At 34.7% G+C, this 13,133-nt stretch overlaps 1 protein-coding gene across 6 annotated transcripts; it reads left to right on the top strand.

Moving 5' to 3' along the window:
- Positions 1–593: 593 nt before the first annotated feature.
- Positions 594–7,778, top strand: LOC145806766 (uncharacterized). 6 transcript variants are annotated; one of them, XM_082904574.1, is made up of 8 exons: positions 594–1,172; positions 1,503–1,552; positions 2,406–2,892; positions 5,142–5,215; positions 5,379–5,494; positions 6,088–6,147; positions 7,057–7,107; positions 7,341–7,778. In XM_082904574.1, the coding sequence occupies exons 3-4, from the start codon at positions 2,462–2,464 to the stop codon at positions 5,191–5,193; spliced, it is 483 nt and encodes a 160-aa protein (XP_082760700.1). In that variant the 5' UTR covers positions 594–1,172; positions 1,503–1,552; positions 2,406–2,461; the 3' UTR covers positions 5,194–5,215; positions 5,379–5,494; positions 6,088–6,147; positions 7,057–7,107; positions 7,341–7,778. The 6 variants fall into 6 exon arrangements, with proteins under 6 accessions (XP_082760700.1, XP_082760697.1, XP_082760695.1 ...); XM_082904571.1 differs by having other exon boundaries at positions 6,051–6,147; positions 7,341–7,777; XM_082904569.1 differs by having other exon boundaries at positions 5,440–5,494; positions 6,051–6,147; positions 7,341–7,776.
- The last annotated feature ends 5,355 nt before the right edge of the window (positions 7,779–13,133 follow it).

Raw genomic sequence — 13,133 nt, forward strand, 5'->3', positions numbered from 1 at the left:
AAGAATTTACACATTTGGCGACCACTTTTGCCGACCAAAAAAATTTTAGTCGCAAAAAAATGACATTTGGCGACCAAATATTAATTAGTCGCGAATGATCGTTGTTTTTGGCGACCAAATATTATTGGTCGCAGAAGGTTATATTTTGGCGACCAAAAAATGAGTTGGTCGTAGAAAGTTGTATACTTTTCCCGACTAACTACAAATTTGGTCGCGGAAGGTCACATATTTTTTGGCGACCAAATTTTTGGTCGCCAAAAATTTATTTTCAGTAACCAAAAAAAATTAGTCGCCAAATTTGTATTTTTAGCGACCGATATTTTAGTCGCCGTTGATTGAGATTTGGCGACTAAAAAAGTTTGTCGGCGAAAGTACTTTTTCTGCGACTAATTTGGTCTTTTGGTCGCCAAAAGTTTGTGGAGGGAAATTTGAAACATGGAGGGGGGAAATAAATTTTTTTGGCGACAAAAAAAATTTGGTCACCAATCAAAAAACGACGTCGTTTTGTACCTGGGAAACAGAAAAAAAAAAATAAAAAAAAATTGTGTTCCAGTGAGTAGCCTTGTGTATCCCTTCTTCCTTTGTGGAATCTATGGAAGGGTTGACGAGTGATATTCTGGCGATGAATGAAAGAGAGAAAGGGGTTGCATCGTTGGGGTTAGCTTTGGTGGAGGTTGCACAGGAGCTTAATCGTATGAAGGCTTCCATGTCTGGTGTGGATCGGGAGGATCTGATCCCGTGTGATCTTATCCAGGAGGAAACTTCAACCCTAACAGCTTCTGCCCTAAATCTTCTCCAATCTCGGTGGTCAGACATCGTAGAAATGGAGGGGAGTGAGGAAGCTGTTGTAGATCGCGAATAAGTATATCCCAGACAGCCTCTTTTTTGCTAGGGCGAGAAATCTGGTATCGAAGCTTGATGCCCTTCCGATGGCTGGGAGTGTCCATTCTCATGGAGTTGGTGGTGGTATGGCTGATTCGAAGGTTTACACACCTATTGGAGGTCGATCTGGGTCAGGTGGTCGTGGAGGAAGGGGAGGCAGAGGCCAAAATCCTGTGGCCCTGAATCCTGAGTTGAATGTGGTTTCAGCTGTAGACAATGCGACTTCTGATAAGTCATGGGGTTCTATTTCTGATCTCTCTCGCTCTGTCTTTCTGGTATGTGTGTTTCTGGTATGTGTGTGCGCGTCTCTCTCTCTCTCTCTCTCTCTCCATCTATTTCTGATCTCTCTCGCTCTGTCTTTATGTCAACTTTTTTTTGTTCTTTTAGGGCTTAATTGATTGATGTTAATTTTTTTTAATGAGAATTTGATATGCTAAATAAGATATTTTCATTGATGGGTGGTTCAGGGAAATGGGTTATGTTGAAATTGGGTTATATAGTATATTCACCAAGTGTTTGATAAAATGCCAAAGTGAAAAACCTTCAATTGATTAGTATTACAGTTCATGTGCATGAAGTTGTTGCTAGGGCTCTAACTTTTGTCAAATTTTTAATTGCAGATTAAGCATACTATTTGTTCGGATTGGTTGTTATACTTTTGGCTCTCCTGGTAATCCTAACTGCCCTTTTAACCTTGAATTGATTTAAAAGTTTTAATTTTGTATTATAAATCTAAGAGGACACTGCATTTCCCCAAACTGTTTAGCTGATGATCTTAGGTTTAACTTGTAAATGCTGCTGATTAGAAGTTCAAAATTAAACATTCAATTTTGAACATCTAAAATACGAAGTTAGAGGTTAGAAGATGCATAAGAAATGGGAGGGGTTTTCAACATAAGGCACAATATGCTGCTGAAGTGACAAGCGATTTCGTTTAGATTTGAGAAGCAATTGTGTTGTATATTGGCTATATAAGTGTTGCTTCGATAGAATCTTTTAAAAAAAAAAAAGTTTCAAAAAACCAACGTTAGTATTTTGAGATTTTTAAGTTGAAAAAGAAAATAAAATGAAAACTTGAAAAGTTTCTACCTTTTGAAGTACAACTACTTAGCATGTGAATTCAAATTTTACTCTAAATAAGGTGCAATTAAGTGGAAACAAATTGGACCTATGTAGTTAAACCCATCTCATGCTATAAAACATGCTTCTTGTTGTTGTTGTGAGGAAAAGGAATAGTGCTAATTATTGGAATTTGGAGTAATTTGTTAATGTAACAAAAAAGTAATAATACATGTTTCTTGTGTTGGCCACTTTTATTTTTTCAAAATTGGAAGTTTGTTTAACGATCATATAGGGATGCAGATAATAGTAAATATTTCTATGCTATTGATCACTTGCTTGATATCAGTAATGTTTACTTTCCAATTTCTGCACTCTGTAGTTTAGGCCACATTAATATTTTTGTTCCGGCATAAATTGCCATAACAAACTGGAATCTCTGAAATTTTCTCATTGTCCACTAGAAGTCTATAACGACCAGGCAGGACTGGAGAAGCGATTATAAGGATTGGTGGATGTGATGGTTGTGAATCCACCTTATGTGCCAACACCTGAAGATGTAGTGGGTCGTGAAGGGATTGCCTCGGCTTGGGCTGGAGGAGAGAATGGTTGGAGTGTTATTGATAAAATATTGCCCATTGCTGACAAACTTTTGTCTGACAGGGGCTGGTTGTATATGGTTACCCTTACAGCAAACAATCCCTCAGAAATATGCCTTCAAATGAGAGAGAAGGGTTATGCATCCAGAATTGTTGTGCAGAGATCAACTGAAGAGGAGAGTCTCCATGTTATTAAGTTTTGGCGAGATTTTGATAGTCAACCAGTGGGAAATGAAATGGGGACAGTGAACAAAATAGTTCCTGCAGGGGTCATTGAATCCCTGCTTTCACAAGTTCCTGGGTTATCATTCTGGAGATATGGCAACAGTAATAGTCGCTGGATTCTCAAAAGGTAAAGAGGGATTTTGTTCATTCTGGAAATATATCTATGTGCTGCCTTTTCAATCTCCATTTCATTTTTCTCCTTTAGGATATGAATTTTAATGAAATGTGATAAATACATACAATTCATATAATGTGTTCTCCTGAGACTCTGTGGATGTGCACCTTTTTTCTATGCCTTTTTTAAGCTTTGAGGGATTTAAATTCTGCTTTGTCTCGATGATGCAAGGCAAGACTAGAATAAGCTTTCATAACCTATGTGTCACCACTATATATAGCTTGGACCTTCAAAATGAAAAAAATTCTTGAAGTTTTGAGTAAACATGAGAAACTATAATAGTACTCAAGATGTGGGAAGGAAGTTAAAGAAGGTATAATGTAAGAGTTAAGGACTTTACTGTATTTGCAATTCATGTAGGATTCAGTATGCTAGGTGTGTATGAAGGGAATGTTTCAGTTTGCTTTATATGTGTTAGTGTCAGTCAGTTTGAGTTTGAGTGGGCTACGGATCGTAATGATGTTCATTTCAATGGTAAAAGGCAGGATCTTATGCAGATAGTTCTGCAGATAAAACTGCTATGTGATGGAAGAGACCATTGCTTTTGAATTAGGATACTACTATAGTGGTTTGAATTGTGTTCCATTTTTCTCCTTTGTTTTATTCCCTTCTTCTTCAGGTTATTTTATGCCACATAGACTGTAGTTGCTTTGTATGCTACATGGACTCTTCTAAATTTGTGAAGTACATCTAGCGATACTTAGAAGGCCTTTTTTTTTTCCTGCTGCTTTTCTTATATGCTGTAACTGACCTCCCCTGATGCTGTATTCATTCTTCCTTTTTTTTTTTTTTTTTTGGGTTAAATCTTGAAAATCAAGTTAATCTGTGTGAGCGTGATACTGAAATGCCAAGAAAGCTGATGAGGATACTGAAGAAATTAAGGGAGGAAGATCCTGCATATTATCAGCTGTGTCACCTTGTAAGACACAGTGAACAACCAAGAGAAGGTTTCTTTTGGGTATGACCATTATTTGCCAAGTGATAACATTACTTTCATGGGAACTTGCAATACCTTCCAACTCAATGGGTATTGCAAGTAAGTTTAGGATTCTACAAGTAAGTTTAGGATTCTACAAGTGGTGAGGAATATATAATCACTTCGAGATTTCATTTTGGATTTATTGATTCTATGTATATTTGGTTTTATGACTGTAAAATATCTGGCTTTGGATTTATTGATTCTATGTATGTGTCATATCGATATGGTAATCCAAACATTTATACTAGTAACAATCAAAGTGGTTATTGTTTTTCTATTGATGCAAGAGATGAAGAGACGGCTGTTTTCACCCTCCATTACCAAGCGAACCAGCCAAAAAACTGGGTTTTGGAAGGGGCAACATTAAACCATTATAGCTTAGGCACAAGCAAATTGGATCCATGTTGGTCTTCAGCCCACCTTCTGATAGCAGCCACAGAACTTTGAGTTGAGAACATGGAAGCAAGATCAAAGAGTTGAAGAAGAAATATGTTACAAGAAATGTGATCAATACAAGAAGAAATGATCCTAATTTTAAGGTTTTCATGATCTCTCTCTAGCCAATCTCTTTATGTAGACAATGTATTATAGTGCTTGATATGAAGCATATTTCAAGTTTTAGCTATATATAGATCTGATGGTGGAAAAAATACATTGGAGACTTCAAATATTTTAAGTTAGTGTTTCTACAAGTCAGGATAGCAGCCATAGACTATTGTGTTAAATAATAACTAAAAGCCCCATTATTAGTTTATGAGTTGCACTATAGAGTTTTACGTGTACTTGACATCACAATTTCCATAACCATCAAAACACTCGGCAGCAAAACAGAGCTAGCAGCAGCAAGGCAGAATCAACAGCAGCAAGGCAAAGACACACTCCCACACAGCACCTGGGCAGCTATTCATAGCAGCTAAACTAAAGCAAACACAACACAAACCAGAATTTATAGACATTAACAGCAGGCGGACACGGCACCTGGATAGATTTACACAGCAGATCACATGACACTCCAGTAGAATGTGTAGACAGACCACCAGAGTTTAACCTAACCAGTTCCATATTTGAGGTACCAACACAAAAACAGTAAACAGCTCCATTCTACATAAAGAAATACAACAATATCTAATGCTATGGTTTAGTGATATGTGCTTCTATCTGCTATGGTTTAGTGATGACTTGTTATAAATAAACTCACTATTATGTTGCTGTATTTGTGCAGCATGTCGTTAGAACTAATGGAGAAATACGTTCTGTTGATGAAGCAACTTTAGACCATCAAAGATTATTGGACAGGTATTCAGCTATTGTTTTAGGACTGGACAAAAGCTCCCCTTCCCCTCGTCCAGAGAAGAAAAGATATATGCATCTTTGTCTCTTTTGCCTTTCTTTATTTATTTATTTACTTATTTTTATTATTATTATTATTAATTTTTTTTTTTTTTTTTTTTTTTTGCAGCTGTGGGATTTTTATTTCATATATATAGTTTTTGATGCTGGAGATGTCTGTTCTTCTTCAGATTGCAGTTATATGAGTTGGTGGAGTTTATGGTTCATGGAGATGGAAATTGTCAGGTTAGTTTCTTACTACACTGCACCTCATGCTCTTGTGTGCCTCAAGTTCCATGTATTTGTGATGTCTTTTGCATGCCATGTGATTAGAGAAACCTGTTTTCTATTCCCTATCCATATATGTTGTTTCATAATTTCGAAATGCCTGTAATTTGGTTACTTTCAATAACCTAAATAGTGTGTGGAAAATTTTATGGTGATGTGCTATGTTTGGAAATCAGGTACTACTATAACTGCCATTTAGTGGGGATGAGCCATATGCTCATTAGCTCATTTGATTCACATTTCAATCAATTTAGATGCTGGTATATGAATGATAACCTTATATACCTGACATGCAAATTGGCTCACACTTTCTTTTGGATTCGGTAGTTATGCCTTCTTTTGGGAGAAAGGAAGAAGAAAATCATAATTGTGGCTCTAGTCTAGTGTGTGGAAAATCATATTTTGGGAGAAAGATCTTTAATTCAGCACATCTACCATTTTTTGAACTGCTTTAAATTTTCCCTTGTTCTACAAGATGGAAACTCTATTTAAACACCATAATTCATGTCAATAGGCATCTTTTGTAAAATCTCAAGAATCTCCTATTGTAGCGGACAATGGATCACAGGCGTCCAATACCAAACAATTTGGAATGCAAGCTCTTGGTGAAGGTTAGTATCTCCTACTGTTTAAATGTTTTATTTATTTATTATTATTATTATTCTATGCTTTGAGCATATGCATAAATATCGGGTGTTTGTAAGGGTGTTGGTGAGTCACTCCTAATCTTTTCCATGGTCAAAAACATTATTAAATAATTTTCATGTTCACTTCTTAATATATTCCATACATGTAGCAAGAATCAAAGGGAGTTGGATTGCTTCTGGTAGAGCAGGAGTAATAATGTTCTTTTCAATATCATTTTAACATCAACTTACATTGGATTGCTTCTGGTAGAGCAGGAGTAATAATGTTCTTTTCAATATCATTTTAACATCAATGTTCTTTTCATGTAGCAAGAATCAAAGGGAGTTGGATTGCTTCTGCTAGAGTCTGAATTTGTTGTAAACAGTAGACTAGGAAGGCTAATCAAGATTTGCATTGTGGATAGGAAAGACGGAATTGACAATGATTGGTGGCAATGAAGATAATGATTGTTAATTTGTTATGATGACATTTGAATTATAAGTCTATTTTCTTTTTGATCACCTTTTGGCCAAGTCGTTATTCATGTGTACATTCTCTTTGCTTCTCTTCCTGGAATACTCTTTATAGGTTGCAGTTATGTCATTGGATAGCATAGAAAGTATTGAATGTTGTCATCCAATTTTGATTGTCAATGGCTTCTCTACAATCAAAATGTGCATTTAAATGAATAATGCTCAGCAATTGTTGAGCATGGGAGTGTATTCTAGAGACCAATTTTTAGAGAGAAATTTAGTTAATGATATTTTGGCTCATACTCCAATGAGGCCACATTCTAAATGCTATATATATGTACTAAGATAGGCATGCATATTAAATGGGCTCATGTTCAGACCTTGAAGTCCTCTCTTGATGAGCAAACTCTGGAATTGCAGGTTAAATATCAATTGGAGCTGAGGCCATCTCTCATGTTCAGTTATTTTATGGTATAGTTTGATATGTCAATTGTTTCTTCTATATTACCCTTTTGGTACTAACTTAAGTTCATATGGATGCTGAGCATTGGCATTGTTTAGTTCATTTTATATGGGTGCTACACATGATTGCAATCCTTCATTTTTATTTTGGTTTTGTTTTGTTCTCTCCAGCATGACACACACACATATATATATATATATATAAGAGACCTGAAGACATTTTTTTATCTATGCTATTTCAGGGAAAAGTTCGGGCTTCCAGATATCCTGAAATCCAAACATGAGGAAAATGAAGCCTACATATCTGAATTAGAGGTTAGGTTCTTGATCTGATAATTATTAATTATTACATCAAGGTTATTATTTGTACCACCATTGCTCACTGTTTATTTAAGTTCACAAACTGCTTTTACTTGCTTTCATATAGCATGCATTTGAGACCTCCTTGATTTTGTAGGTGATTATTTATTTGTTTATATAGAAGTTAGCGATGTTATGGAAGTTTGATTAAATCGACTATTTGTTTAGTGTTGGTAACTTAATTCTCATTTGTTCCCCTCTTATGTGTCTATATACACACATATATGTATGAATATTAACATTTTTGAGTTCTATGTTGATGTGTAATAATAATGCAACCTTTGAAGTGCTGATGCTTATGATGGGTTCTCACTAGAGGTCTTTGTTCAAATATGTTTACTGTATGTGTTTCATGTTCAAAGATCAAAGACAATGGGTACAAAGTTCTACCCATCAACTATAAATGCAGAGTAGTTGCACTCCAATTCAACTCTTACATACTTATCACTCAATATCAAAGCAGTTAAGTCTTTCCTATGGTCTAGGCCTAGGATGAGATTTGGGTGAAAACAATTAATAGACTTTCAATGAGCAGAATGTATACGATGGGAACCTTTTGTTATGTACAGAAATTAATGTGATATGTCATGCCATAATTGAGATTAATTAAATTGAGGACATTAATTAAGACCTTTTACATACTTTTCTATGTATACGATGGGAACCTTTTCTATGTATACGATGGGAACCTTTTAAATAAATTAATGGAAGTCCATCAGCCTTTATTTGTTTATCTTGATCTTGGTTTAAAGATGTTTTAGTTTGCTTTCAGTTCAATAACTTCAGCCTCCATCACTTCAACATCATTTCATAGTCTGGATATCTCTTCTTTTCCCTTTTGTAGGTGCTCTTTCATACCACTTCTTATGAACATTCTGCCTCTGTGAGAACATTCACGGACACGTTGTAACTAAATCTATCACGGGGGGACGGATAAGTAGAAAGTGCTTGAAAATATCGATTTTATACAAGTTCTTTCCTGAGAAGTTGAAAATTTCTATATTTACCTTTGATGTTTTGGACATGTTAGATGAAAACTATCAGTTTCATCAATAAGGATGCAAAGTGCTTAGTCACATAACATAACAGTTGTTAGCAATGATATTGGCTAAGAGGAAACTGGTTATGGTTCCCAACACTGACAAGTCTGACACTACTTGTTACACCGATTTCTCTGGGGCTCTTTACATATTGAGCATTATTTATCTCTCGAGATTTTTCATCCAGCTGGGGGTTGGATAATGTGAGATTTCTTTGGGTAGATCTACAGTGTTCAAATATAGAGGTTATGTTATAGACTTAGCAAAAAAATATAGAGGTTGTAGAAGTTTTATAGTTCCTCCAATACTTCTTATGCTGTGAGCCTTGAACTTAATCCTGCTGCTGATACTTGCTGCACAACCCACCTACCCCTGCAGGATGCTAGTGTGCGAGGCAGGGGCATGTGGGAAGTCATTGGTTGATTTGTCCTCTCATTTTTTGTAGGCTCACTTGAAAGGGATTAATTACACCTTAATTATTTATGTTTCTTGTTCTGCAGACTATTAATCATCGATGTATCAAATTTATTAGAGAGCTGCTATATATTATTTTTTGTTTTAAACATTTTTTTATATCACTGATCAATACATGCATGATAAATATAAAGTAATATATTAGTATTTGCTTTTTCTAATACTTATCTCTAAATAAAAACGATTAGAAATAAAACTATCCAATAGTCACAAACTGGTTAAACGGGGAATTGTGGCTCATCCAATTTATTCTATAGACATAAGAATGCTATTGTTTTATTTACAATTTGATAATGGTAGTCATTTTAATTTGCTAATGTGACCTTTGCTTTTCATGGACATTTTTCATTATTTGTCCAATTTTAACTGACATTATTTCTCTTTTTCTTTGGTACAGATGGATGAACTCGTGCACAAAGCTAAATTGTACAGGGCAAATTGGCACTTTTTGTATTTTTGGAAGGATTATATATTTTTGTATAGATGTATATGGAAAATATTAGGGTAGACTAGTAGTTATATTTTTGGATGTGTGTATAGAAAATATTTGGTAGACTACTAGTTATATTTTTGGGTTGATGTACATGGATAAAAATTTAAAACATAATAACAAGTACTTGTTATGTGTTTAATTTTTATGCTAAATGAAATATGTAGTTTCGAATTATTTGCGGATGTAAACTTATTTTTGTTGCTGACTTTAATTAAACAGGTTCAGAAATGGTTGATATATGTATTTTGTTGAATGTTGATGATTCAATTTATTTGTTGGTTTGAATGATTTCTTCTTTTTACAGATTATATTGAATAAATTGGATGAATTATTATAAATTACAGGTTTATTTTGTTGGGTATTGGCGACTAAAATTTGGTTTGGTTTTTATAGTTTTGGCGACCAATTGATTAGTCGCGAAATGTCACAATTGGCGACCAAAAAAATTTTGGTTGCAGAATGTCACAATTGGCGACCATAATTTTTGGTCGCGAAATGTCCCAATTGGCGACCAAAACAAATTTTGGTCGCAGAATGTCACAATTGACGACCAATTGATTAGTTGCGAAATGTCACAATTGGCGACCAAAAAAATATTGGTCGCAGAATGTCACAATTGGCGACCAAACAAATTTTGGTTGCAGAATGTCACAATTAGCGACTAAATTTTTTGGTCGCGGAATGTCACGATTGGCGACCAAATTTTTTGGTTGCGGAACGTCACAATTGGCGACCAAACTTTTTGGTCGTTGAATGTGATAATTGGCGACCAAACTTTTTGGTCGCGAAAATATCACTTTTCGCGACCAAAGTGTTTTGGCGACAAAATAAATTAGTCGCGGTAATTAAACATTTAGCGACTAAAAATTTAGTCGCGAAATCCAACTTTTGCCGACCAACCACAATTTTGGTCGCGAATTACTTTTGCCGACCCTCAATTGGCGACCAAAGTAGCGACCAAAAAAATTGGTCGTGGATAACTTTTGCCGACCAAAAATTGACTTTTAGCGACCATTTTTTTTGTTGCCAAAAGTGTTAATTCTTGTAGTGACTAGTGTAGCTTGGCTTGTACATAATCTACATATAGGAGTATCTTATCATTTTTTCATTAGTTTTACTTAACGAAAATAAGTTGATGGTTTAGATTGAAATCAAATCAAAATATTAGAATTGTTTAAATTGTTTAAAGCAAAAATTTAATGTTTATTTTGTTACAATAGTCGAATTGTGGAGTTTTTCTTGTAATTTTTCTAAAGAAATTTTACTCATGTCTTTTCTCACATGTTTTGTTTTTTCACTCATCCAAACATGATTGTGAGAAAAAACAATTATTTCTTTTCTTTTTTCACCTTACAATCTAGATGGAGTGTTGGGCTGGATGCTCAAGTGAAAAATGTGCTTTGTTTCTGAACAATTTTGGAATCAAAACGCAATCGGCTGACACAACTTCATTAATGTGATTGGCATCACATTAGGAACAAAATTTTGTGAAGCCAACTGGGAGCAGATTGCTTAATTTCTTTGACCTAAGAACAGAGCAAAGAAAAGGAAAAAGCTGTGTGTGTGTGTGTTTTTTTTCCCAAATCACAAGAAGAACATCATAGTATTCCACTTATAGAGGAGGGAGTTAGGATATGAAACTTGATCTGATAAACAGAACGTGCTAGATTCTCGATAACTAGATTAAGCATTTTGTTAATAACATATATGAATACTATTATACTATTATATAAAGCAAATAAATGAAAAATTTTATCATGTATTTTTGTTTTTTAAAAATACCCATAAAACTATTAATTGTTGAAAATCTAGTAATTAATTGTAAATCAATATTTAAATTCAACTTATATTAATCATTCATCAAATCCATCAAAAATTCAGATTAAAAATTTGGATTTGCAACCAACGGTTAATAGAGAGAGAGAGAGAGAGAGAGAGAGAGAGAGAGATAAGTGGCCCATACTCTTCTCCATGCATGGACAATGAATAATATATAGGGGGATAGAGTGCCCACATGCAATGATACAGAAGCCTAAAAGCAAGAATAGAATTGGACCCTACATTTATACTACATTCATCATCAACTTTTTCATTTTGCCAATTTGTGCGGTGATCTCCACCAATGAATGTCACCTGCATTCTAGCAGCCACCCATCCTAGTGTTTTACCCCCTTCCCCCTCTGGTGGTTAGTAGGCATTAATGGCCCTGTTTGGTAGAGCTGTGGGAAAGTGATTATAACTTATACCTTATAGCTTATAACTGTAAACATAAATTGATTTTTGACTTATAAATTAAGCTTCTCCTCCCCCACTCAAAGAATAAGTTAATTTTTGACTTACAAAAATCTATAAGCTGTATTGTTAAGCTGAACCAAACACATCAAAATAGCTTAAATTAAGCTAAAAGCTGAAATAAGTTGAAAATGACCCCGTTTGGTGTAGCTGTTAAAACAGTTTATAGATTATACCTTAACAGATTATAGATTATGACTTTAATCAGAAGTTGTTAATCTGTTTGGTATAGCTGTTGGATTATAGATTTAAGTTGTTGAGTAGTGTTTGTTAAATAAGCTGTGAAATAACTTTTTCAATTAATTTTTATTTTTTGTTTGTCTACATTTCTCATAAAAAATAATAATAATAATCTATAGTCCATTTGAGTCTTTTTCTATTTTTAAAAAAATAAAAAATAAAAAAATTTAAGAGTATAACCATAAATTAACATGTCCACAGCAGAAGCTGTTTGTCTACATTTCTCATAAAAAATAATAATAATAATCTATAGTCCATTTGAGTCTTTTTCTATTTTTAAAAAAATAAAAAATAAAAAAATTTAAGAGTATAACCATAAATTAACATGTCCACATGTCACGACCCAAACCCGGCCCTATGGGTTTAGCACCGTAACCGGCCAGTAATCCGAGATTACCGAAGGCCTGCAGAACAGTAATACAGTAAAACAGAGTACAGGGCCTGGCGGAAGCCAATACAGTAATTAAACAATGTCCAATGAGCTGTGACAGTCTGTATGCCAAAAAGATTTTTCATACATTTATACATAAACAGTACAGAACAGTATGCACAATATTTACATTCATTCCAACTAGGGACTCTACCCTAGATAGCAGTACAGTGAACAGTCAGTCTATACAAAACAGTGAAGCAGTACAGAAGGGGGAATTCTTAAAACACCCCTAAGCCTTAGCAAATAGGCTCGGAACCTCGCAGTGAGGCACAAAGGCTGGCTTGACAAAACTGGAGTTACCCTGACGCTCCTAGCTCCGATCTGGTGCCTGAACACCTACATATATATATGAGCAGTGAGCTAAAGCCCAGTGAATAACATAAAGCGTAAAGGGGTTTAGAATGAATGTCCTTACAGTAATGAAAACAGTTCAATTCAATCAGTATTTCAGTTGTTCAGTACAGTAAACAGTCATATGTGGTACATCCATTAGCATAACAGTAACAGTAGGTCTTAAAAGACCGAACAGTAATGATGGCCATCAATCAGTAAACAGTAGTGGCTCCACGAGGGAACCGACAGAGAATTCTGTCGCAGTAACAGTGACAGTAAACAGTAAGTACTAAGGATGCCACAGTACAGTTCAGAAATAAAGGACATACATTCATTCAGTAAATAATACCAGTTCAGTAAACAGTTCAGT

This window comes from Camellia sinensis, chromosome 14 (assembly GCF_055761805.1).
Source record: "Camellia sinensis isolate YWXY chromosome 14, ASM5576180v1, whole genome shotgun sequence".
In the NCBI taxonomy this organism is placed as follows: domain Eukaryota; kingdom Viridiplantae; phylum Streptophyta; class Magnoliopsida; order Ericales; family Theaceae; genus Camellia; species Camellia sinensis.

What these genes read in the sequence shown, in the direction of transcription:
- LOC145806766 (XM_082904574.1), top strand. Translation starts at nt 2,462, where the DNA reads ATGGTTGTGAATCCACCTTATGTGCCAACACCTGAAGATGTAGTGGGT. An exon ending in AGTCGCTGGATTCTCAAAAG is followed by an intron (nt 2,893 to 5,141) that starts GTAAAGAGGGAT and finishes GTATTTGTGCAG; the next exon opens with CATGTCGTTAGAACTAATGG.